This window comes from Varanus komodoensis, unplaced genomic scaffold (genome assembly GCF_004798865.1).
Source record: "Varanus komodoensis strain SLA01 unplaced genomic scaffold, ASM479886v1 scaffold1, whole genome shotgun sequence".
Lineage (NCBI taxonomy): Eukaryota > Metazoa > Chordata > Lepidosauria > Squamata > Varanidae > Varanus > Varanus komodoensis.
In genome coordinates this window covers 43,761,293-43,787,743 of record NW_025335268.1, presented here as the reverse complement: position 1 = coordinate 43,787,743, position 26,451 = coordinate 43,761,293, and the positions used below count along the sequence as shown (strand labels likewise).

Here is a 26,451-nt window from a genome sequence, read left to right as displayed (position 1 = left end):
ATCTGATCCTGTTTGGCTGGCTGATTTTGGATTTTTAGTTGACATAACACGACATCTGAACGTGCCTTTCCAAAGGCACCTGTCACAAACGCAGCCCAATACCACACATTTCCCATCACTGCAGGAAATAATGACCAGTTTTCCACAGAACAATATGAGTGCGCAAATAAGGAGGTATGAAGCAGACATCTCATCTCTGGCGGAGGAGTTTCAACAGAGCTTTCGGGATTTTGCAGCTATTGAAAAGGAGATCATGCTTTTTTCATCTCCTTCTCTGTGGACCCTGATGATGCTCCAGACCACCTGCAGCTGGAGCTCATTGAGCTGCAGTGTGATGCTGAGTGTCGCAGTCGGCCCCAACAGCTCCCTCTTGTCGACTTTTACCGCCAGCTGGATAAAGACAGGTTCCAAGAGATTCAAACATTTGCTAAGAAAATGCTGAGCTTGTTTGGTTCGACATACTTGTGCGAGAAGCAATTCTCGGTAATGAACGTTAACAAGAACCGCGTGAGGACGAGACTAAGTGACTTTCACCTGCGTGACATCTTGCGCATCAAAACCACTGTTTTTGAGCCAGACCTGGCCTATATTATGCAGTCGAGATCTCAGTATCACCCTTCACATTAGTGCAGTTAAGTTATTCATTTAGTCTTTCATAAAATAGTTCATTTGCATTTAATGTTAATGGTTCAAAGAATGTCAGGCTGAATGGTTGGCCCCCACACATTTTCACCTCACCAAATCTGGCCCTCCTTGCGAAAAGTTTGGACACCCCTGATTTAACTTGTAATGTGTCCTTGGACAGGCAGCTGTTCTCCAATATGTTAAGCATAGATCTTTCCCAGCCCAGGTAGTTGGGTTCTTTAAAAAGAGGTGCAGGGATACAGCTAGGATCTGATGCATGCAAAACACATGAGCTGGTGTTCAACTAGAGCTCCGTACACAGGAAGCACCAGACAGCCGGAAGGTTGTCTTTTCTTTCTCGCTATTAGATAGAAAGGCCCAAAGGACTGCATGAAGACTGTATGGGCAGTTGTAACCTAGCTTTCAGGAGTTACAACTTGTGCGTGTAGATAGCTAAGGGAATTTTTGAAGACACTGTGTGTATGAAATAACAAATGGGAACCTTCAAAAATCATTTACAACCCAAGACCTTTCCATTTGCAATAGCATCCACAAGCATTTAGCTTTTCTGAAGCTGTGCCCAGTTTTTAAAACCTGTGTGAGTGCATCATTGCCTGCCTGCCAATACTCCCTTTCATTATGTCTGCATCACAGGTAAGTCAGCTGAATCATCGACATCAGGTACAGACTAGTAGTCCATTAATCATTCAGTGGGCTTGTCATGTGGACTTGGACAGGGTTTTGTGGTGAATGACAATACAAAGAAAGTGAGAAACACATTATCCAGCCTAAATCTAGCACACTTTTACCTTTACACTCCTTTGTCACATTTTAAAATATTTTGGAGAATTTCCAGGTTCATTATTTTTAGGCTAATTTCCCATTGCCTAACTCCTTTGCCTATGGTGCAGGCATATTATTAAGTCAGTTCAGCCACCAGGATTTTTTCAAGGTGAACTCAGAAGAGCACAAGTCCAACTAGCAATACTGTGTATATCAAGAAGAATTTGTATTGTTTAGTGAATATAGGCTTGAGCTATGGGCCAGGAGGTCATTGGTTTAAATCAGCCTTCAGCTAAAACCATGCTTGATCATAGAATCAGAACAGTGGGGTTGGAAGGGCCCAAGACACCAGTTACGCCATCCCACTCACGCCATCCGCTGTCCAGTTTCTTCTTGCATGCCTCTAGTGTGGAAGAGCACACAACCTCTCTTGGCAACTGGTTCCACTGTCCCATTGCTCTGGCAGTTAGGAAATTCTTCCGTGTGTCTACCCTGCACCTGGTGTACTGTAGTTTAAGTTCATTGTTCTGTGTCCTTTACTCCTGGCTGAGTGAGAAGATGTCTTTTCCTTCTTTGTGACAGAGGTAACTGCAGAGTGCAATCATGACCTTAGGAAGGTCATGACATCTGCTCCCACTGAGATGCAGGGAAAATCATACCAACCTGCCTTACAGACTGACGGTTTGGAGCATAGGAAGCTGCCTTATGCCAAGTAAAGACCTTGGTCTGGCTAGCCCAATACTGGCAAAACTGAATTGCAGTGGCTCCTCAGGTGAAGAAGAACGGCAACTCTTTCCTACCCGTAGCTGGAGATGCTGGGGGACTTTGGGACCTTCTGCATGCAGAGCATGTCCTTGGGCACTGAGCCAAGCATTGCTGAGACAGTATTTTATGTCTTGTTCATTCTAAAGAGCTTTATCAGGGCTGATTATTAAGAAGTCTGTATTTTTTGTTTAAAAGAACTCAAAAGTAATAAGTTTTGTATACATATTAGGAAAAGAACATCTATCTTGTAGCAGAGAGAAGGTGAGTAAATAAAGCAGTCAATATAGAAACTGTATTTAATGTTTAAATACAAGAAAGAACAAACAAAAACAGTATCAAATTCAAGCTAGAATTCTATAGATATAATTTATTCAATCCTAAAAGAAAATTACTTTCAACTGTTATATAGCCCATCCAATGTTCAACTACACGTTTAATTCAGTGGGCATTATAATGGGGTAAGATAATATACTGTGTTGTGGCCATAAATATTTGAATGATAACAGTACAGTTTATAGGTTAGAGCAAGGCACATAGGTGAATACATTTTAGGAGAATCACTTAATGCCGTAGTATAAAACCTAGAATATGAGTGTAACAAAATTAACATGGAAGTGCAATTTTTCACACCTTAATCAAGACTCACAGAGCTAGGTTGCATGTTAACAACTCAAACCATGGGCTCTTTTCCTGGGTTGTTCATGGTAAATAGCCCACATTTAAACTTTAATGCAAAGTTTGCATGTGATGACACCCCATGAATCAATGACAACCCATCCTCAGCCCCTATTCTGGCTTGTTATTATGTGTGAACCAGGCCAAGGACTTTGTAATTCTACAACAATTACAATCAATCTTCAAAAAGGCATATCCAAAAGAAGAAAAAATGAGCATTTCTGATAATTGCCAATTCCTTTATTTTGTTTTCAGTCCTAGATCCTGGGAGTACAATGAATTTCACTTTTGTTAATTTTACAATTTTATCCAGTTTGGACCACATTCAGAGGAAACGCTTGGATCCTCAAGTTAGTACCACATCAGACAGCATGCGAAGGATCACTTCCTTGAAAGCGAAGCTCCTTCCATGGTTTTACGCTTACGTGGCAGTGAAGAACCCACAGAAAATTATAAGCTGTACCTTGTGTCATGTCAGTGTGTCTTCTGATTAGAATGCTAGAGATGTTATGAATCTGAAGAGACTTAAAACAACAGTCCTCACAATTATTTGGAAAGAATAGTTCTTGATTTCAGCTAAAGCACCTTCAAGAATGTGTACTTAGCATTCCAGTTTTAATAATCTGCATAATTCAGAGTCAAAACGTCTAAGCAGAAATAGAGCCAGCTCTTTAATCTGCCTGGTAACTCAGATTATATACTTGAGCAAGCTGGACTTGGTAACTCTGTAACATTGTACAAACTGGGCTAGTAAGTAGTGTCACCTACTTTTTTGCATCTCACTCTGGGCCTAACATAACATGGCATAATTTAGGAAGAACACATTTTTCATTGTGAGAAAAGTGTTACTGATTTTAATGGTGAAATTAAAGACCCAGACATATAAATGATATTGGCTAAAGCTGGACAAACTAATAAGGAAATGGCTTGAAGACTAGACATGGACAAGGCACAGTAGTGCTGACAGAACCTTTATGTGCGTAATGAGCAATTTGGACACAGGTGTCTGCCACATTGTATCTCGTCCTTTCCTATTTTTTAATAGATTGAACCTCTCCCTTAGGATTAAGCATGTTTAGTCTGTCCTTCTCCTATTTGCTTATGTTTAGATGACATCGTGCTGTATCAAACCACATTAAAAAGCTTTCATTGGATTGGGGTTTTTTGGGGGGCTTGGGGGAGAACGGTAGAAATCATCTGGATTTCTTTGAGAGTCTGCGAATTCAAATGTCTGGCTCATTTTGGCAATGTGCTGCTTGGGGTGAAGACTCAGCACTTTCCTACATTTTAGAAAATCGCTTTGCTTTGAGAAATAGGACAAATGGAAATCCCATCAGTAGTGATGGGACAAGGGTAAATGTGTGGAGACCAGATCTGTAAATATTTTTCAGAACATTTTAAACAACATAATTCTTAAAACAAAAGGCCTTTAGGAGAGAATGGAAGAATGGCATTTTGGAAAGAAACATTCCATCAACGTATTATACTAATCAACTCCTTCCATGTCAGCATCTGACAGTTTCAGGATTGGATGTTCTTGAACATGTTGCTTTGCTGAGGGCTCTTCAGATCCTTCTGCTTTAGGAACAGATGCTGTTGGCTGTACGGAAGAATTTGCAGTGTCTTGAGGCACGGGAGAAGGCAGTGTTGGTTCTGAGGGACAGACCACACCTCCAGCTTGTAGACCATGCAGTTCTTCAGCAGTATCCTCATTGGAAGTTACCATGGGCATTTCTACATGATGGGTCACCATAAAAGCTGCAGCCAGATCTTTTAGGATATTCTCATTGCTGGCTGATAACTCATCAGCAGCTGGGTCTTCAACGGAGGAGTTTTTGCCAGCTTCATTTTCCAGGCTGTCTTTCTGTTGTGTCTCTTCACTGTCCTCCTCCTCCTCCTCTTCCTCTTCTCTTTTCTCATCAGGGAATTGTGCATCTTTTATTTTTTTGTACAGTACATTCCTTTCATCCTGCAGAGCTCTGCAAAGATTCTCCAGTCTCTGAATCTTCACTACAAAGCACTCATATTCCTTGGCCCTCATGGCTTTCTGTGATAAAGCAAGAAAACAAAGCATTTGAAGGCTGTCAAGGTGATATGTCACCCAGGACAATCTAGGGAGCCAGCTTACTGTTCAATTTTTGTTGAGTTTAAAAAAATGCTGCTTGAAGAGTGACCCCAAGATCATGCCATTGGCTCAGCTACTTCTGCAAAGTGCCACGGAGATTACAGATCTCTGGGCTTCTGATGACCTGGGTTCTTCATGACAACCTACAGAAATCTAATTGTTACAGAAGTCAACATTTATCAGTATGATGCAAGAGGAAGAGTGGCTGGGTGAGTGCAATGTGGAAATCACAAATTATAGCATGTGTTACATTCTGTTGGACTTTCACTTCTGCAAAGTGGTAAGGCCGGCTCCTTTTGTATACAGAGATGGTATTTAGAGTCATTAGTTAAACATTCGTTTTTTAATGACTTAGTCAGTGGAAATGCTGTGAATTTGTGCTCAACATCATGTATGAAAATAAGAGTAAGAATCTTTCAGTGGGAGCCCATTGTCACAGCACAGTGGCTACAAAACACAAGTGAAAACCATACTCATTGCTCTCATCATCTAAATTGCAGCAGGACAAGGGCCCATCTGCAACTTCCAGGAAGCCTTCAGTGCCCACCTCTGTTGCTCAGGCACTTGGTTTCCCATATGAAATAATATGGCAGAAGCCCTCCTCCAGGAACCCTCCGTGAAAGACATTAGGAGACAGAGTACCTGGAGAAGGGCTTTCTCTGTGGTGGCACCCCACCTATGGAATGCGTTCCCCGGAGAGGTCCGCCTGGCGCTGTCATTATATGTTTTTTGGCACCAGGTTAAGACCTTTTTATTTAATCAATATTTTAATAAGTTTTAATATGGAATTTATCATCATATTTCAATTGCAGCCAGAGTGGGTCATTAATTAATGTTATGTTAGGTATTTGTATTTTATTTGTGCAAGCCATCCTGAGGCTCTTGCAAAGGACGGCATACAAATATCTTAAATAAATAATAAATAAATAAATAGCCTGTTTACATCTGCTCTGCTATGTCATTTATTAGCGGCCACTAAAAGCCAAAAATTAAGTGGAGGCCTGCATTTTACTGATCCAAAAATGCTTTACATGAGTAAAAGGTAAGCATCTTTTGTGCTATTTGTGAGATTTGTTATTAACATTTTAAGTATAATGTATGGAATTATATCTTTCAGGATTAATTAACTGGAAAAAAGTGTTCAGGACTAGATTTCTCACCTCTTCAATCATGTCCAGTAAAGCTTTATTGCAGTTTTCAAACCTTGATTTCCATGTAGCAGTGTCTTTTTCTAATTTTTTCATTTTCTTTGTCATCTATGGAAGAAGGAAAATCCAGTTCACAGCAAGAATACTAAACTTTTTTTTAACCCTTAGGACACATTTGTAGTTATGCCAATGCTGTTTCTGTGCAACCAACATCTTATTTGAATGACCCTTGAATGGAAACAGCACAGACATGGATCGTACTCTGGGGTTGCCATCAGAACATCTTAGTATGAAACAGTTGATATCTGCACAGAATAAAATTGCATAAAACATACGGAACACCATCTGGATTAGACCAATGGTTCATCTAGTCCAGCACTCTGTTCACACAGTAGCAAACCGGCTGTACACAAGATCCCGCAGGCAGGATAGGTACAGGACCAAGCGCTTCTGCAGCCAGTGTATGTGAGCGTGCTGCCTCAGGCAATGGAGGTGGTCCAGCAAGGCTAGTAGCCACTGATAGCCCAGGTCCTACATGGATTTGTCCAATCCCCTTTTAGAGCCATCCAACCTGTGGCCATGCCGCATTCTGCAGCAGTGAATTCCACAGCTTGACTATACATTGTATGAAGATGCATCCCCTTTTATCTGTTCTAAACCTCCCACCAATCAGCTTCATGGAATGACCCCGAGTCCTAATATTACAGGAGAGGGACAGAAATGTCTCCTCCTCCACTTTCTCCACAATGCATAATTTGAAGGACCTCTGACCTGTTGCAGCTGCTCCTCATATGGGATTTGCTCCAAGCTCTTCATCTTTTCCCAGTTCAATAAAGTCCTTTTTTCAGGTAAGGCAGCCAGAACTGTACACAATATTCTAAGTGCAAGTGCACCTTGGCAGTCCTAGTTTCAGTTCCATCCTAATTAGGCTCAGCACTGAGTTTGCCTTTCTCACAGCAGCTGTACACTGAGTCACATTTTCATCTCAACTACCCCAAGATCCTTGTCTTGAACCATCATTGCTAGCTCACATCCCATCAGCCTACACTTGAAGATGGGAGTAATGCTACTATATGCATCGCTTTACAGGGGTTAAAGGTGCAAAATATTCCAGAAAATATGGGATGGGAGCTACATTGCATGAATGCTCATAATTTTTCATTCCTCATCACTTTCCATTTTTTCCTGCATGCTGCTACTTCAGGTCATTTTTCCCTTCCTCCTCCTTCCTACCCTGTTTCCCTGAAAATAAGCCCTAGCATGATTTTTCAAGATGCTCATAATATAAGCCCTACCCCCAAAATAAACCTCAATTAAGATCATCAACCAGACGGATGCATTTAGTATGTCTGTTACAAAACAATTTGGGGTTTGGAGAGTTATGATGATGTTCCAGAAGAAGATGACGTGACTGTATTTGAATAAATGTAGATTTTCGTACATGAATAAATGTAGATTGTTGTACATGAAAAAATAAGACATCACCTGAAATTAAGCCCCAATGCATCTTTTGGAGCAAAAATTAATATAAGACTCAATCTTACTTTTGGGGAAATACGGTAGTTATTGTGCCTTCTTTCTGAAAGCATTACAGAAGTGACCCCAGCCAAACTGAAATCACACAGAGAGCAGTATAACTCCACCGGCTAGAAAGCCAATCAGATCTGGCTATGTGGTGACATGACCAATGTCACCCAATGTGCAGAGTGAGGACATTGCCCATATGACTAGTCCAGGTGGCCACAGCAGTCAGTTGAGTATAATGTTGCTCAGAGAAGGAAAGCTGACTATGAGGTGACGGTAGTAAAAGCAAGTCAATTCGTGGTAAAGGAAGGAGAGACCGGCAGATACTTCTGACCCTTTTTCAACCAATAAATACAATCTGAGGGTGTTCCTACATAAGCTTCCTTCCTTTCATTATTTATGATCTAAACCAGTCTACACATCCCAGGATTATGTGAATAAGCTTTGATGGCAACCTGCGAGGCCATGTTCTAGCATTGTCTAATGGCTGGGCTGCTTGTCCTGCTGTGAAAATAGAATGGCATAAAGCTGTTTTCAGCCTACAAAGATCTGTGGGTGCACTCTATCCATTTTAAAAATGTATTTGATGGGGAAAATAAGGGCTCAGAATATAAATAAATGGCCAAGCAGCTATACCTGTCATCTTTATTTCCTTCTCTCTGGAGATCACCTGGAAAATCACAGAATTATGCAGTTTTACTCCGTGCAGGCATACGCATGCCTGGCAAAAACAGCTGAGGCTGGTTTAGGCAGTGGTCTTGCAAACTGCTTGTTGCAATAGCAACACAGATGTATAATAGTGCTGCCAATCCATTACACTGCTTCCATTCTGGCCTTCAGTCAATCAAAGTTTTTCATTCAGTGAATAATGCCAATAGAACTGCACCTTAATGGCCACGTGCTTTTGTGGATAATTAACATGGCCACTCATTTACTGCTTGGGAATCCATCTGAAGTGTCTCACATGCTGTGCAGCAGTGCCATCAGCACTTGAACACCTTTCCACAAGAGGGTCTGTTCTGATTAATTGTGTCCTGGTCCACGTTTATAACCTTAATTGAATGAAACAGTGGTTCTCCTGATCGACAGTCTGCCCTATAGCGCCACGGCGGCTGAGGCAGTGCCAGCAGGTGCTGGCAAACAGCACAAGGCTGGCTGAGGACTGCCTTGGCCCTCTGTCGCTCACAGAGTGCTGCACTTGGCTGGTCCAGTGGCAGGTATCCCTGCTGCAGGGCCAGAATGCGGTGAGAGAGTCACTGCATGGTCAGATGCCCAGTAGCAGCCAGGCAGAGAGAAAGGTCAGCCTCCGTACACTGCTGCTGGATAGGACAATTCAGTAGTTCCCCCATGTCTTCCCACTCCAGTCCTTGTGCCCAGAAGTTCTCTGTGCCTCATGTGGTGGCTCCCACATCTTGGTGGAGAACATCGAGCATGTCCATAGGTGGTCTGTCTTTCCAGGCACTTGACATATCTCTCTTCTCCAAATGGAAGAGCTTGTAGGAGGAAGACAAAAACAGGCAAGCAAAGAGAAGCGCCTGAAAGGATGCTCAAGTGGTTCTATCTATGACTGCACTGTCTCCTCCTCCTCCTCCTCCTCCTCCTCCTCCTCCTCCTCCTCCTCTTGTGATGATATCAATGTAAATTACACTAAGTTCCCCCTGTATTGAGTATTGGCATGACTAAATGTCACAGGAGTGTGAATTTCTTTATATTGCTGTTAGCCGCCTAAGGACTCAGGTCTGCTTTAACCTTGTAAAATCAAGTATATTGTTGCAAAATGGGCACAAACCTTGATTGCAATAGCAATCTATGTCCATATTGCTCTGATGTAATGAACACACAAGCTGAGCAACTGTTATGAGTGCTTGGTTTTGGTACTGCTAACCATAGTTGGAAAGTAAAACTGTATATAAATAGGAGTATTACTGTGTCAGTATTTTTCAGAGCTCCTCCTCCTTTAGTACAGCAGCCCAACCTGCTGCCCTTCAGATATTTTGCATTAAAGTCCCAACATCTTGATCACAGGCTGTGCTAAAGTTGCTGGGAACTGTTCAAGTTCAAAGCATCTTACAGGGCAACAAATTGGGGAGGTTTATTTGAGAAACAAGGAAGCATTCCGAGTCTTGAAATCTTGCTGTGCAAAAACAAAACAACTTCCCCAGTGTTTAAAGTTGTCTTTGGGGAGAAGAGATTTAGTCATCTTCCCCTTGACTTCTTGAATTTTCTCATTCTGGGATATGTTTAAAAACCAAAGCTGGAAAGAATTTAAACAGTGTCTTCCCTAGCCCGGTCCAAAACACTTAACAATAAACGTTAATGTGTACAAAATAGAGATAATGAAAACATACACAAAAAGCAAACAGAAAACAAAGAACAGCATCTAAGCAGGACAATGTGCAAGTGGGGAGTACTACCCATTCGCTCCTGCAATAGCATCCAGCACTTCCGCCACGGGGGTTCAGCACTCCCTCAAGGAACCAGAAACAAATGTTGTACAAGCAGTGGGTGCCAGGTGTGACTCAGAACTTACGATAGCTTCCACTCCCAGAAAAGATTCAGTGGTGGGTCCTGCTTGGGTATTGCCAAAACCACACAATCCAAATGAAATACAAGCAAGTTATGGATCAGTGGTAAGTATGTGTGGCTTAGTGAACACTTTTGATAGTGGTAGTAAACACCACAGCTAAATCAGGACTAAAATTATAGGGCTTTAATATATGCTTATGTCTTTCCTATATATCTTTCAGGCACTGGTACTGATCCATCTTGATCTTTGGCCTACTCCGTTAATAGATGAGCAGTGAGTTTTCAGGTTTGGCTTCTTCTAACTTTCAGCAATGAAAAGATCTTGCACATTACCTTAATACTGAAGAATTGAGGGACCATGGAAAGGGTTAGGGTTAGGGTATAGTCCCCAACCTATTCAAAAAGGGAGTGTTATTGGTAGAATTGCTCTATGAGTTAAATTCTCAGATATTTTAATTGGCCAGCTCATGATCAGGTATACCTCAGAATCCTGAGCAGATGAAAGAATGTAGAAGTTTGAAACAAAGATTATTATTTCAGGTTATAGCTATACATCCAAGGAATCAAAACCAAACAGAATCTCAAAACAATATTTTCCTGCACTTGGCTTATAAGGGCACACAGCACATCTCACAAAGAAATGAAGGCTTGTTGTTTGAGGTCCCATGAGAGAAACAGCTTCATATCCAAAGCTAAAAGAACCTGGCAAAGGTTCAGTGGCCCCCTTTACCCACACAAAAAGCCTCAAGGACAGACTTTTGAGATGCAGCACATAACTCACCTTATCCATCTCTTGCTTGAAGTTGGAAAACACCTCGTTGCTTTTTGTCAGTGTTTTCTGAAATTCCTCAAATCTTTCGGAATAGAGACTGAGCTGCATTCACAGCAAGAAATTGGCGTCAGTGTCATGATAACAATGAATCTGAATACGAAGAAAAGACATTGGCTTGGATCCTAGGATAACCCAGGCTCCATACCCTAGGCATGTTTAGGCAGAAATAATAGTCCTAGAATTCCCTGTTTGCACCAGCTAGCCACGTTGGCTGGGAAATGCGGCAAGCTGTAGCATCATTTTTTTCTGTCTAAATATGCACAGGATTGCTCCCTTAAGCCCACCGAAGGAACTTTTCAGATCCCTTTCTCTTGCTCCCAGGCACTTCTATCCCTTGAAGATCCTCTCCAGAGTGTCAGCAAAGGGAGCATCGCTTCCAACAATGTGGAATGTGGTGTGAGAGGCTTCTGAAGAAGAAGAAAGGGACTGGAAACTCTCCTTCTGTGGGCTTCGTTGTCCATCCCTTGCTTGGAATGGCAAGCACCCCATTGCTTTGTGTATTTTCAGAGATCCCTCAAATGGAACATTGGATTACTAACTGACCACATTTATATAGCCACCCTGTACACAAGCTGCCTGGGACGTATTCTGCTTATGTATTACAGAACAGATACAATGTTGACATAGGATGGAAATCAATAAACATATTGAAGCCAAAACACAGCCGGAAGACATATTTAAATATATATTTCAGTTATTGATAAGAACTGGCTGAATTAAAAAGTCTTAACTTTTTACCAAAAAGACAACAAAGATGGTTCAGCGGAACTTCAGGCAAGCAGTTCCATAACTTGGGGTGCCATTATTTACTTATAAGTTCCCTTATCTTAGGAACTGAGTCAATAGCTTTAGCAAATAACTTTGATATGCTGAATAGACTATTTTTGTCTAGTAAAGAAAACCTTTATGCAAAGAATTGTCATTGGTTCTTCATTTACATGGAGAAAAATGAAGCCAATGGGAACTGTGGCCTTTTGGATAGTAGATAAAACATCGGCCGACTTTATCACTGGGCACCGATTTGTCACAGCTATATTCTACCTCCTAAACTAAGAGTTTGCACACTTTAGCTAAACCCTGAGGATCACATCATGACAGTGGGTTTTCCACTAGGATGGAGACAGACAATTGTTTTAAAGAGAGAATTGTATGAAAAAGACATTGCTGCCCCTGGTGGACACAATTGTTGCTTTTATCCCTCTGGCCTAAACAGATTTTGAATTAAATACAGCAACAGTGCACGCAAAAGCAGTCCCTGAAACCCACTTATCAGAGCCAAAAGCAAGATGAACATGCACATCTTGAACAGTGATCCTTCTTCAGTTCTCTCTAATAAAGGGAACCTTACCCACCCACACATCCCCCAAACTTATTTCTCTCCACCAGCTTGCATTGTCTTTCCACCAGATGGAAATGTGCTTCCCTGCTTGTACAAATGATATTAAAAGGCTGCAGTATCTGTTCATAGGCTTATTCTGCCATATCTTTCTTGGTTCTGTTGCTCCTCTGATGCCTTTTTCATTACAGCAATCAACATTTCTTGCTTCTTTTCCCCACCTTTATGTTTCATGCTTCCTTCTGATTATAAAATCTGCTCTCTGCCTCTGCTTTCCTGATTCTTCTCTTCTCCATTTCCCCCTGCAGCTTTTTCTTTCTAGCTCCCACCACATGGGTTTCTGGGACTAGGCACCACAAGCGCTTCATGCTGGTCTAATCCCGAGAGCTGTTTGTGTGTTGAACTTGCATAACACCATCAACAGAGATTCTGCACTTGGGATCCTGAGTGGCAAAGCTTTGGTGTGTCATATTTATGTGTGTGTGTTTGAGGTGCAGGGACTGAAGTGGAGGAAGGAGAGGCCAGAGGCTGAGGAAGGAGTGTTGATTCACAGCATAATTGTAGTCATGAAACATATCCTGGAATTTGCCTTCCAGCAGATTATGTAGTATATTCAGCACTTTTCTGAATATCCCAGGCTTCTGTTTGTAAAGGAACAGGTTTCTGGCCATCCAAACTGCTTTCAAATGCTTAAGTAGGTGAGGTTAATACCAAAAACTCTGAAGCTAGATAATGTCGAAGGGTATCCAACCTTTAATATGTCATTTTCTCTCTACAGACAGAGCATACCCTAACTCCAATCTTCCAAGATCACCCCCAAACTGGTTTGTCTTTCTCTCCTGCTCTTTTGCCCTACAGTGGGTTGCCTTCTCTCAAATCAACTGAATGCTTTTGCCAGTAGTGAATGTGGTATGACACCACTAAAATGGACCAGTTCATTAAAGGAAAGTGTCTGTCAGTATTTGCTATTTGCTGAAAAACATGAAACAAAGAGTAAGCTACGGGATTTGCTACTCTAAATAGTAAAAGTAACAAAGGGGGCTGTCCTATGGATGTCCAGGCAAAAGGGGCCTACATTTCCCAGGATGGCTGGGTCAGGCATGCTGGGAGTTGTAGGCCTTGTTTTCTTGTCTAAACATGCACAGGATCAAGTCCCTAAGGGAGTTTCCAAAACATGAAATGAAGATAGGCGATGAGGGTCTTGGACCCTCGATGGAAGAAACCACCAAGCAGCTTTCCTCAATCTGTCATGCTCCAGTTACTGTAGGCTGCACTTCAGCTTCCAATATCCTCAGCTAGCAAGTCTGCACTAGGAGATGCTAGGGAATTCTTACTAGTGAAAGGCAGAAATGGAAAAAAATCCAACAGATAAAATAATAATATGACATTACTGATAATCAGTGCTCATCACTCCCTGGTCATCAGTGGTTACAAAAGGGTCAATTTTACTTAGCCCTGGACAGCATCCAAATATTTCCAAAGCATTTGACATGGGACATGCCTCTGCTCTGTGCTTGCAGATGATGTGATTTCTTGGGATGTGGAAGACATATTGACTACAGTGGGGATATGGAATCTCCTCCCCACCAGCCTAATGTAAACCGAGGCCTATATCAGCTTGCAGAAGTTCCTCAGCTGACCTGTGGGTGCCTGGGCTCCTTCCATGAGAAGGAAGGACACCCAGGCTTGGTGGCTACCAAGGGCAGGGGGAGGAATCAGGCTGAGGAAACCCCCTTGCAATTTCCAGTCAGTAATCACAGAGAGCAAAGGATTCTTCTGTATATTATTCCCTCCAACAACTGAGAGAGCAAGCCGAGAGCAGGGAAACGCTTAGCTTGAATGAGCACCTGCAACTGCTGGCTGAGTGCCTTTTCCTCTTACCGTTTCTTTCCAAAAGGAGGGTAACCAGCTACACACTCAGCTAGTCCTTTCAGAAGCTCCTACGAAGAAGGACTGAGCTCCTTCCCTTTGTGCACTACTCACCAGCCCCCTATCTTCTCCCAGCAAGAGAAGATACAAGGTGGACAAAGCTGCCCTGGCAAATATGAAATGCATCTCTGCACAGTCATGGACACAGCAAAGCTGATGCTTGGCCTGTTCATCCACCTGGTCAGGGATGGATGAACAGCAGGCGATGTGTTCTGCTGAAGGCTGGGTGAGGATCATTCAGCCGACCCCACACCCCAGTGGAATTGATTTACTCAGTCCTAGGCTAAAGGAACACATGCTAAATAGAATGAAATAAAAAGGACACTGCAGTTGACTGTCCTGCTTCACCTGGGCCTGGAGAACGGTCTCTTGTTCTTTCAGCATTTTTGCCTGTAGTTTCCACTCCGCCGCTTGGTTCAGTAGCTGTGTTAGGAATGTGAAAACAAACAAATGAGGTGAAAGTTTCACTTCATTTCCGAGCAAAAGCCCTGGGAAATTGGGCTGCATGTAAAACTATATAGGAGGGCATTTTTCAAAAGTAAATCTTGTAGCTACATATGCAAACTACACATATGAGAGCTTTTGTGTGATATGCAGAATGCTAGTGCATGTTACCCCTTCCTTCCTCAGATAAATAGAAATTTGGGGCTCCTCTATATGAGGGATTTAACACACTGCTTTACTGAATCTGCTTCCATTTTAATTTTGGGATGAAAAATGGGACTTTTACATGTCTTTTTTCCCTCTGGGTTTGCAGCTTTCTGCCTTTCCTATACGTTTTAATAATCAATCACAAGGCACTGCTCTGGTACAGCTGTAATACCACTTTTCAGAGGCTTTTGTTCCCTCCCGACATTTAATAGCAGACTTTCCAGAACACCCATGATAATGTCTGGAACACACAAAAGCAAACCTGGAGGATGACAATATCATGAAAAGGCCCCCAAATGTCAATATGGGAAGGATCAAGAACGCACAACAAATGTCTCTTGTAGATAAGATCTTTTAGAGAAAATACAGGTTGGCTCTGTTCAATGTCATAAAAGAAAACTCTGGATAGCCTGAAGGTCATGTCAGTTTTCAGGCTAGTCACTAACCCTGCAAACTATGTGGTCCTTGCCCAGGTTTGTACGATCAATGAGAGAAAAGAAGGCACCGTGCTCTTCCAAGCTCCTGCACGAGGGTTGCATGCTGCTGATTTCCCTAATTCCCTTTGTGGCATGAAGCTTCCAAATGTCATTGCAGCCTGGCCAGGTGCGTGGGATGGAGGGCTACAAAACTACCCTAGAACCCATGGCTAGGAAGCCATATGTCACACTGGTAATCAGGGAAATCACCCATCCAAATCTGGTCTTTCCGCAGATTCCATCAGGGCTTCACTCTCATGTATTTCAGCCTCTCATGTCTAATACATAACCAAAGAGAACTGAGGAGATGGGAATGGCGTTTGGAGATGGTGCACTGTGGTTTTCTAACAAGCTTTCCTTTCTGCCTGATATCCTATGATGGGCTTGTCTCATTTCGGAAGACTGATAAAAAATCCTGAAATTACCTGGTAATAAGCGCCCAAAGCAATGCTTTCAAATAGCAGAATTTTTTTCTTGTTGCTTCATTAAACGAACACAAATATTCAGCTTGGGGTAATCTTAACAAACCAAATGGGTTAGCCAGATGCCCCTACTGGCATTTTTATTAATAAAATATGAAGCAGGAAGAACAAGGAAGGAGAAACCAATTCATACATAAAACATCACTACTGAATGCCATACAGGTTGCTCTTTTCCAAGGATCTTGTCAAGACTGAGCAGCTTCTCACCAAGCTTAGTGCAGCCTCAGAAGGGCTGCTCCAAGCCTCTTTCCTCTTCCTGGTCCAAACTGGTATTCTAATTAAATACAAGGCATAAAGAACTGCTTTGGAAAAGATTTTCAATGCATCCTAACTTCTCATACCCGCAAACAAGTGTTCTCCTTGCTCGGAAAGGCCCTTTGAGGCTCGTTTTCAGACATGTGAATTTACTAAACACAGACCAAGGCAAGATGCCAGTTAAATACTGGAATCCAACATTCATCTGCATTTCTAATAGCCACTGCAGCTGAAGGGAACAAGGGCTCATGCAGAGCCTGTCACTCAGTCCGGAGGCTGTCCAAGGCTGTGGGGCAGGAACTGCCAGGCCCCTTGGTGGCTCTAGGACAGGACCGCACATTATGAGGGACAATGGGGCTGCCACTGGAAAACGCAGTTCCCTCCATGTCCCGTCATCGGCTTCTGGGCAAACACACAACATCACAAGGTCAACGGGGTCATGTTCTACCAGTTACGCCCAGTGTGCATGGCAGAATTCTTTTTTTAACTCTTGTGCAAGTGCACGTGGTCCCAATTTGGATGGGGACCACAGTGTTCCATGGGGAAGGTGGGGAGTTTAAATCTTGCCACTGTTTTCCCCGCTAAACCTCCACTGAGTCGCGTGGATTTCCCCCTGTGTGTGCCCCCACCCCCACTTTTTAACTGATTCTACACAGGAGGTCATGGGATTCCAGGGAAAAGCAGGTGTCAAGATCTGAAGCCTTGACACAGCGCCCCCTGGTGACATGATGGTGAAGAGCAGCATTCCGCTAGTGCCTGCAGGACCAAGGTCTGACCTCTAGGGAGTTGCCAGGAGCTCTGGAAGGCTCTCTAAAAGAGTCCCATGCACTGCTCCACTTATTCATTTATTTATACCCGTATTTATAGGCTGCCTATAACTGCCTAGGCCTTCCTTATAATACCAAACTCATTGGGCAGCTCACAACGTTAAGTCAAATTTCAACCAGGCCTGACCCAGCTTAGCTTCCAGGATTAGGCAGGCTCAAGCACTTTGGATGATCTGGAACTTGATCACAGCAATGCCGTGGTTCCTGCCTTCAGCCATACTTTGATTGCTGCCTGTTCCTGACCTTACCTTGCCAGGTACCTGATCCCTGCCTTTGGTCCTGCTACTTCTCGCTAGAAACCTGACCCTGGCCTGCCGGTGACCTGGCCCCTGCTTCTGAACCTGAAATGCCTTGTCTGCCTTCATCTTTGGTTCTGCCATAGCTTGTTGATGTCTGACCTCGTTCCTGGTTCTGCTTCTGGACCTGGACCTGGACCAGTGGGCCTCCTCCTTCAGTGGGCCTACATTCTCACTACTGCTGTCATTAGCTGCTGTTGCTCTTCTTGCTCTGTCTCACCACTATTAATGCTTGCCATGCAGGTGCCAGCAAGCAAGCAGGCAGTGGGTCCATTGATCTTCCTGCTCACTCCTGTGGTTGTCCGTGCTAGGGTCGGGTTGAAGGAACCCATTCTTCTAGCGTTTGCGGACTTCTTGTGCTCTGCCCAGTCTTTACGAGCACTTCCAGGATGGAGGCTGAGCAACCAGCAACCTTCTCCTGCATCAGATGCAACAGCACAAAAGCTGCTGCAGGTGCTGTGCAGGAGTGGCACTGCTTGCACAGTGGTCCTGTGGGGCTCCATCCCGGTGCGCCGCATGCGCCCAAGCAGTGCTCCTCTTCTGCATCAGATTCCTGGCAAGTGGCCTGCAAATAAAGGGTGGGCATGCCAGAAACTCAGATCCTGGCCAGAACAAGGTGGACTGGAATCTAGGGAACTGAGCCCAGGGAATCCATTACATTCCCAGCCCCAGTCCAGACTACTCCATATCCCTAGCCCAGGCCCAGTGAGCAAGTGTTTTGCCATGGTGAGAAGGAGCAACTCCAGAGTGCTCTTGTCAGGGAGCCCTTGCTGGACCTTCAGAGGGTGCTGGAAAAACACTGAAAAAGAAGAAGACCTTGGAATTGTCATAGACAACAGTCTAAATATGAGTCAGCAATGCAAAAACCTCTTCTCTCTCATCCCTGAGCGTAGGACATGGAACAAAGAGCATAAACTGCAGTAAACCAGATTCAGGCTAGACACCAGGAAAAACTCCCGCACTGTCAGAGCAACATGACAGTGGAGCCAGTTGCCAGGAGAGGCTGAGGGCTCTCCCACACTAGACGCTAGAGGGACAAGAGACTAGAGATACAGATCTATGACACCAGCTCTGCCAGTAAATAATCCTCTTGAGATCTTACAGTCCAAGTCATTTGTTCAAGATAAAAAACTGTGCCCAGGAGCCACTGAACGACCTGGTTCTATGTTACAGCCATGTGAAAAGCAGGGCAGTTCGTGTCTGTCTATGGTGGCATGCAACCTTGCCCCCTCTTGCGCCCCCTGGTGTGCCAACTGCAGCAGCCATCCTCCCAGGTGTTCTTTGACAAAACCTGCTGGCATGAAGGTTAGAGCAGAAATCAAACAGCTCTGCTCCTCAGCCAATTCTCTGACTGCTACCATAACATGGGGGCCCTGGGACAAGGGGTCTGTCTGATGTAAAGGCTTTCATGGTAATACCGGAGATAGATTGGTGGCGACGGCGCTTCCTTGGGTAGGCATAAGTGTGAGCTCATGTAAAGCTCAGGCTTGACCCTAGGGACAAAAAGCAGTGATGATGGAGCAGCCAATTCCCTGTGGTCCTCATGCTCGCTCCAGGCCTGAGTGTGCTGATGCTAAGCTGAACAGAGTTTTAGGCTGTGGATCAGGGCCTAAGAGGGGGACTGTACTTATTACATAGGGAGACAGCAAGTGAGCTGAGCTTATCACATCTCAAGCAGCAGCAAAAAAGCTTCATCTTGGCCACAGGGAGGCAGCAGAGATTTTCTATTGCTGTTGCCAAAACAAGCAAGATGAGAGCTTAAAGCTTTAGTTGGTTGAGAGCCAAGGAGAGCTGCCCTTTGAAAGCAAGAGAAGAATTGAGCTAAAGAGCACAGTGTGCTGTAGATGATCTGAAACATGTGATGGGGGTTCCTGAATATCTTGGTTTATTTAAATCAGGGTGGCTCCTTCCAACTGATGTTGGATGGCAACTCCCATCATCCTCAGCCCTTGGCTATGCTGGCTGGGATTGATGGGAGCTGGAGTCCACACCCCATTTAAACATATGCATGGGACATTCCTTGCAAAAGAGTCGCCTATAGAATGGTTGGGGCATCCAGGCCTTGGTTCCAAATGCTCTGCCTTCAAGCTTGTCTAATAGGAAAAACATGGGCCACACACTCCAGGAGTTAAAATCAGGGAGCACTTTATGGAGATACAACAGCCTTCCCAGTCTGGTGGCCATGAGCTGTGTCGGACTACAACTCCCTGTCATCCTGTCCCTATCATTCCAGCTGACTGGGAATTATGTGCAGGGAATTACGGTCTGAGACATCTGGAAGGCACCAGGTTGGGGCAGGCTGAACTGTCTAATTTCCACTGGCTTTGGAAAGCTCCCTGCCATGGTGCGCATTAATGCTGAGCATCCCTGAATGCAGAAACACAACAGAGCCATAGCAGGGTGCAGTGAGTGTGAGACTGGGACACGCAGGGTCTGGGCTGAAGTAATCTCTCTGGCCTGCAGGGCTTGGGCCAGTTGCTATCTCAGTCTAGCAGACATCACAAAGCTGCTGTTAGCAAAAAAGTTGGATAGCCACCTGCATCTCCTGAGCGCCACAGAGAAAAGGTTGAATACCATTATCATAAATTAATACCGTTTTCTCATGGAAGGAGCAGATGTTCTGTACTGATATCAGGCTGGACCTGATCAGTGCAGGGATGGGAGACCCCAGATGTGAAAAAGGTATTTTAGAGGTAATCCTGGCCTAGTCATTAAAAAACGAAGGAGATAAGTACATATTCCTTCTCTCGCTGATGTCGCTCCTCTGCTTCTTTCATCACTTCCTGTGACTGCTCCAGCTTGGCATCCACCAGTTTCTGCTGAAGCTCCCTGTGCTTAAATATCTTATCAAGGTGCTGGAAGAAAAAAGAAGGATAATAAGTTTTTGTTTAGTGATTCTCATGCTGACACAACCAGGTGAGTGAGCAAGAAGGATTTAAGGCTAAATCAAAACTTACAGGCTCATATGTGCCTTCACTTCTGGGTTTTGCTCCCAGACCAGAACTGGGGCACCTCTGGGCACTGCAGTGCTGGAGAAACATTCAGTCTGCCCCTTACTGGTGGCAGGCCACTGGGGATGCATCTTTACAGCCCGTGATCCATATGCATCCTTACCTGGGAATAAATCCTCTACATAAACACGTAGAAGATTGTACTGTTGGTGGCATTCATCTAATACTAAAAACTATTTCATGCTGATTACTATATACTGAACTTACATACAGGGGGTACCAGTGAAAGAAAACAATGAATGGAGTGTTGGACTATTTATAACACTTTACATACCATGGCTATACCTGTAAACAGAATGAACAATACTATTATTAAGCTACTCATATGTGCTAGAAAGCCAAGCACATGCGATGAAAAGGGTTTACACATTTTTGAATCACCTACCCCTGGCACAGGAATGAATAAATTGAGTACTGGAGATCCCCCAGCAACAGATCTGAGAAACACTGCCTTGTGCGTCTGGGTTTGTGTACATTCAGGGGTCACGTGGCTCTCACCTCCTCTCTGACTTCGTACTGATCTATGATGCTCTTCAATTTCTCTGCCAGCTCAGTGTTCTCCTGGCACAACTTCATGTTCCTCTCACTTTGCTGCTCAATCTGTGCCTGAATATCATTCAGGGTGCCCTGGAAATGGTTCGTGATCTCCTTCCTTTTCTCCTCTTCTTCTCTTGCCCGCTGAAGAGTCTCTTCCTGTAATGCAATATTTAAAGTTATACTGATTTTATTGCCAAAGAATGTCATTAGCACCCCCATTATTGTGTTACAGCGTACTCATTAGAGGGTTGCAGCCAACCCTGTAAAGTGATGGAGATGCTGCCCAGAGAGGGTTGAGGGATCCATTCTGCAGACAATTTAAGAAGAGAGAAGAAAATTGGGAGATTTTTTCAGAAATGTGTCTTCTGTGCTTGAGGGGAGAGGAGAGGAGGATAAAAGGTCGGCCCTGCAAAGGGTTATTTATGTATTCAGCTGCTTTCACTTGGTTTGTGATGTATAAGAGCAATTAAAATAACCATAGCACTTCTGATTGCCCAGTGACAGGATTCACATGATCTGGCAACCTCTTCTGTTGGGTCATGTGATCCTGTCCTGATTCCAGTGGGGTGGCTTGTTTGTGGGCAACAAGCCACCCTAGCAACTAATTGCTTGCTGTTTGGATCACTGGACCCAAAGCGGGCTGTTGTGTTGCCTAAATCTAGGCAACCAACCTCCATCGTGGGTTGCAGGAAGTGGGGAGTGAGGCATGTGGAAAGTGGCCAAACCCCCTCACCCTTCTTGCTGGGCTGGCTTGGGCCAGTGCCAGCTGCTCATGGCCTAAGCAGCACAATGGAGTGACAGACATTGGCTCAGTGCCCCCCCCCGCCCATGATTCTAGGCCCTCTTGTTCACACCATGGCTTTTTGTACCCCTTTAAATTTTACTTCCTCCTTCCTCTCCCCCCCCCTCTTTCTTTGTTGTGATTGTTTTTCATCTGATAGTGATCTGACAGCTAGTAAACATGCCCGTCAAAGTGCTTAAGTGGCATATTGGAGGGGCTGTCACTAGTTTGTTACCCCCTTGCAATACTTTTCCTTGGGCCCCAAATGTTTATGTTGTGGAGGGGCAAACTTATGGCTTTTTTTCCTAATTGGACCTGCCCGAGTGCACACTTGTGTAGGTCCAAACTGGCATGCTTCGCTGGGCAACATCCTGGAGGCAGATGTCTGCTATCAAAGTGTAGCAGTTACCTCTCATGGACATTGACCCAAAGAGGCTGTCAAGAACTTTATGTATGACTTTAGTTACTCTTGACAGTTGTCAAAAGGCAAGCTGTCAAAGATGCACGGGATCTTTGCTGATGAAAAGGAGGAGGCCACTAAATCAACTATTTTGCAGTGAGATCATCAAAGGGCTTGTTTGTGTCCAGCTTGTTTCTTCCCCAGGCAGCTTATGTGGCATCCTAGCATCTTCTCTCGCAGCCAGAAGTTGCCTTTACAAAGGTGAAACAATCATATAATCTAGTTCTTATCACGTTTAGGATGTTGTAGCTTTAATTTCAGTTTGCATCAGCTTACAAGATAAAGAGGATCAGGCTGCTGCTCGTATGGTTCACCTTTCGTGGTGTTGCAAATGGAATTCTCAACAGCAAGTTCTGACAGACGAGTGCACTGTTTGTGCACCCATGTGCGTGTATGCTAAAAAATGATCATGGATATATACAGTAGAGAGACAGCAGACTTGAAAAGCAACTAATCTGGATTGACTGGCACAAATAAGTCTTTCTAGATGCAGCAAAGATAGTAATTGGATGAAGCCTTCTCAGATCTCCAAACTAGTAACTTCAGCTAAAGACTATTATTCCCCTGTCTCACAGGTAACAGTTAACTTCAACAGCCAGAAATATAAGAAGAGTTTTTATTTTTATGCACAGTTTTATACATACTCATCTTCTTATATACAGATCTGATGACAGGTCTCTTTTGCTGCAGTCAACAACAACATTTGTACTACAGGGAAGCACAAACATGACATGCTGCTAAAGCAAAGCTACTACGTACTTACACTGACCTTCCTTCCAGGGTGCATGCATAGAATTTGGCTCAAGTCCCTTACAGCACCGTCAGTCCCTATTTGCCACGAGACTGTTTTTAAGAAAAGTTGTTCGTTTGATATGTTATGGATCCCTAATTTGATTATGTGGTTTCTTATTTCTGCTGGGGAAAGTGTTTTTATTTTTAAGTTGTCAATAGCGTCTTTTGAACAAAATACATAAATAAAATAGCACTTTCCTGGAAGGTTGAGGTCTCTTCCATTGAAGAAATGGCAGATGTAGTTATTTCTAAAAATTTGCTAATGGCACCCCTTTAGACTCCTAGAAGCATCACAGGAGCCAAGTTTGGATGGGTTCACTCCACAGTGTTATGCTTAACTGATGCCACCACATACCTGGGTGGGGAAAGGCAATTCACATGGGGGAAAGGCAAAAACAAAAGCCCTCTTCAGGTATTCAAAATACATATATCTTCCACCTGTGAGAAAACCCACCTTTCCCCCAGTATGTTCAGGCTATCCTCTGCACATAAGCAGTGGCTATCTGCACTGGAGGGCTAGTCCACCTCTGAAGAATCTTCCCTGGTTTTCCAGGGTTCCATAGCCGGAGAGTCACTCTGTTGCAGAAAGTTGTTCTCTCTAGAAAGGGTAGAGCTTGTGTTCCTTTGTGCTCGCGCTTCAAATGCCTGAAGAGAGCTCATTAGCCTGTACAATTGGCCCACTGAGAGAACAGGCTTCAACACTGCAGTGGCTGCATGTTGACAGCAGCAGCAGCAGCAGCAGAACCAATGCCACCAAGCAGGTGGCCTGAGCCAACCTCCTCAGATACATGTGGAAGATAAATCCAAACCACAACAAGCCTGAGCTGCCTCTGGGGGAAGGTTCTTGCTCAGGCCATTTTGGTTTCTCAGAATGAAGTTCCTTGTCCAGGCTTGTAACTTCCTAGCTAGCTTGTTGAACCTTTGTTCAGGGGCAGCAGGATCCCACTTAATGCCCGTCTGTCCTTTCTGGGACTGTACCTGAATCTCCATATTGTGCACTTCCACCTGAATGTAAAAGTACTGGTGCTACAGTGTTACTTGCAGCTGGCAAGGGCAATTGAGCTCCCAACAAACCCCCAGACAGAGATCAGAGTGGGATTCTAAGTGAAAGCTATGTCTTTGATAGCTTTCTTTAGCGAGAACTAATGTCTAGAATGATGCACAGAGTATACAATTTGGTGTAACAGTAGGAATGAGCTGTCACTTGAACTGCTAGCATTGCTTGGGTAAGCAGAGCCCACACCAGTCTTTAGCTGAGTCTCCACTCGCTGTAGTTTGGTACCTCACATTTTTTTTTAAAAAAATTAACTGGAGAAGGGGAAGGAGGCCATATTGTGTCCCAGAGAGGTGCAATTGACATACTCTACAGTGCTTCAGCTTCCATGCCCTGACATCCCATGGCATGCTTTACACAGGGATGCGAGATGCATCTAGCACATGCTCAAAAGACCCTGTAGCAGTGTGACACCAGTTCTATGATTCTAGAGTAAAACTGGAAGTTCAGGTAACAATATGCAGGAACCAAAGTCATTATGTGACTTCCAATGGCTGCCTTTTTTTCTCTTCACTGTGTGATGTGATGTGTACAGCCCATGTGGGTGGGAGGTTTTTGAGGCCCCTTAGATAAGATGTCCTCCATGGAGGCCCTCTTTCAGTGGCCGAGCCTTCTCACCGGCTTCTCTCCTCTTTCTCATTGTTACTGCCACTTGCCGGCTTGATGGCAGAAGAGCCAGTAACCAAGCAAATACTGGCAGTGGCTTCTCCCATTCCTGCTTCTCACAGAGGGGAAGGCAGGTGAACAAGCAGGCTGTAATGGTAAAGCAGAGGAACAACACTGGGAAGCTCATCTGTAGGCCCTGCTAGGATGTGGGCCTTGGGGAGAGATGTACAACTAAGCCTACCCTTACCGCTGGTTCCATGTACCACCCCCACACGTCTGGATTCTCTTTATCTGTCGAGCTGACACAGGTATCTGAGAGCCTCTAGAGATCAGCATAACAATAGTCCTGCAGTGCAAACAAGCCTTTATAATCTGGCCAGAGTGCAGCTCCTTCTTCCATTTCTCCATGTAAACTGGAGGAAAAGATAATGCAAAGATAATATAAAAAATGCCAGCTACTGTGGAGGGTTTGGGGTATTTGTATGTGTGCTACAGGGGCCATTTTGGAACATGATCAGATCACCATCGGGAGAAGATCAGATCAGGCTCCATGTGGCTTGTGGGAGTCCAGTGCAGTTGACCAATCAGACTGCCACTCAAAATGGCCTTCAGCAAGGAACATTACACAAAAATTACATATAGCGCTAAGAGTGGGAAATTACACAAAAAGTCAATAATTCTAATTACTTCTATCAATTTTATAGCTATCATGGAATGCTTTTCTTTCTTTTTCATGTTACTTTTTCTTTTTTCCTTTTCTCTCTTAAAAAAAAACTCTTCAGCAGGAGGTTCCCTCAGAGCTCCTCCACCTCATGTGGCTTTGTCCTCTTCCCACTCAGGTGGCAAATAGTTTTGAGTACAGTACAAACTTGGTTTGGGAACAGGTTGGCTAAAAAACAACAATGATCTTGGTTTGTATTTAAAACCAGTTTCATTTTATTTAAAAAAAATGCAAGTTCTAAAGTCAGTGTTGAGTGGTGTCATTCCAAAATTTCATACGGTGCTCATAGAATTCTGCTAAACCTTTCAGTCAACCATTATGTTTGTGCAATGCGTGGTGGAGCAGAACATACCACTGCTTGCTCGACGGGCTCACAAAAGTTGTGCACAGGCAGTTGCACATGTATAATGCCCACCACTGGCACCACTGCAACTTTAGTTGGATTCTCCTCTTGCACATAGTTTGGTACCTAGTTTCTGCTACTACAAGATCTTTTGTGCTCACAGAAAGAAAGAGCTAGATGGAGCCCTAAATGTAATAGCTCAGTTAAATTCATTAATCTGTTCCTAATCATGTTGCTTGTAATGAATATCTAATCTGAATCAATGTCCTCTCTGAGATACATTGAGGAAAGACACTTTTCTAATTAAGTGATTTATACTTACTCAAAATAGGAATCCTTACACTCTCCCATCGGCATTGAATTTTCACCTGATGAAATGGATGTTCTCTAGTCAGTCCAGTAATTACTCTAGATCTTACTTCTATCTACCGGATGTGAGCACTTCATTTTTATTTGCTATTTTGATTTTATGAGTGGTGGATATGAATCCAGGCAGACTGAAGAAGAAAGGATGCTGGAAATAAAGCAATAAAACTGTCCATTGTTAAAGGTTCCTACATTCCTGAACATAAGCACCCAAGCTGCTTGGCTACAGATTGTGAGGAAGACTATGTGGAAATATTCTAGACTTATATAAATTAATAAAATAATCAATAATAAATAATAAAGGGTTTGCACAGTTCTCAGTGCAGCAAATAGATGCAAAGCCTAGTTGTAAGAATGAAGTAGTATAAATAATACTAAATTAACATGGTTTAATGGTAGATCTGTGCCATTGTTTAGAACTTATGTGAAGATGTATTAAAATTTTAAAAATTTAATCTGGCCTTTTGTTACTTAATTTACTTTTTAAACAAAAGAGCCAGTTCTAAGAGTGCATTTAGATTGGTTT

General features: G+C 43.6%; 1 protein-coding gene across 1 annotated transcript in view; it reads right to left on the bottom strand.

Annotated features, from left to right (window-relative positions):
- Positions 1 to 4,333: 4,333 nt before the first annotated feature.
- The window catches only part of TXLNB (taxilin beta), a 30,612-nt gene continuing 8,494 nt past the window's right edge, over positions 4,334 to 26,451 (bottom strand). Inside the window, exons 5-10 of the mRNA XM_044455251.1 lie at positions 20,764 to 20,958; positions 19,990 to 20,109; positions 14,616 to 14,690; positions 10,952 to 11,044; positions 6,133 to 6,228; positions 4,334 to 4,894 (exon numbers count right to left, since the gene is read on the bottom strand). Coding sequence (XP_044311186.1) covers positions 4,334 to 4,894; positions 6,133 to 6,228; positions 10,952 to 11,044; positions 14,616 to 14,690; positions 19,990 to 20,109; positions 20,764 to 20,958 — 1,140 coding nt within the window. The remainder of the gene's footprint in view (positions 4,895 to 6,132; positions 6,229 to 10,951; positions 11,045 to 14,615; positions 14,691 to 19,989; positions 20,110 to 20,763; positions 20,959 to 26,451) is intronic.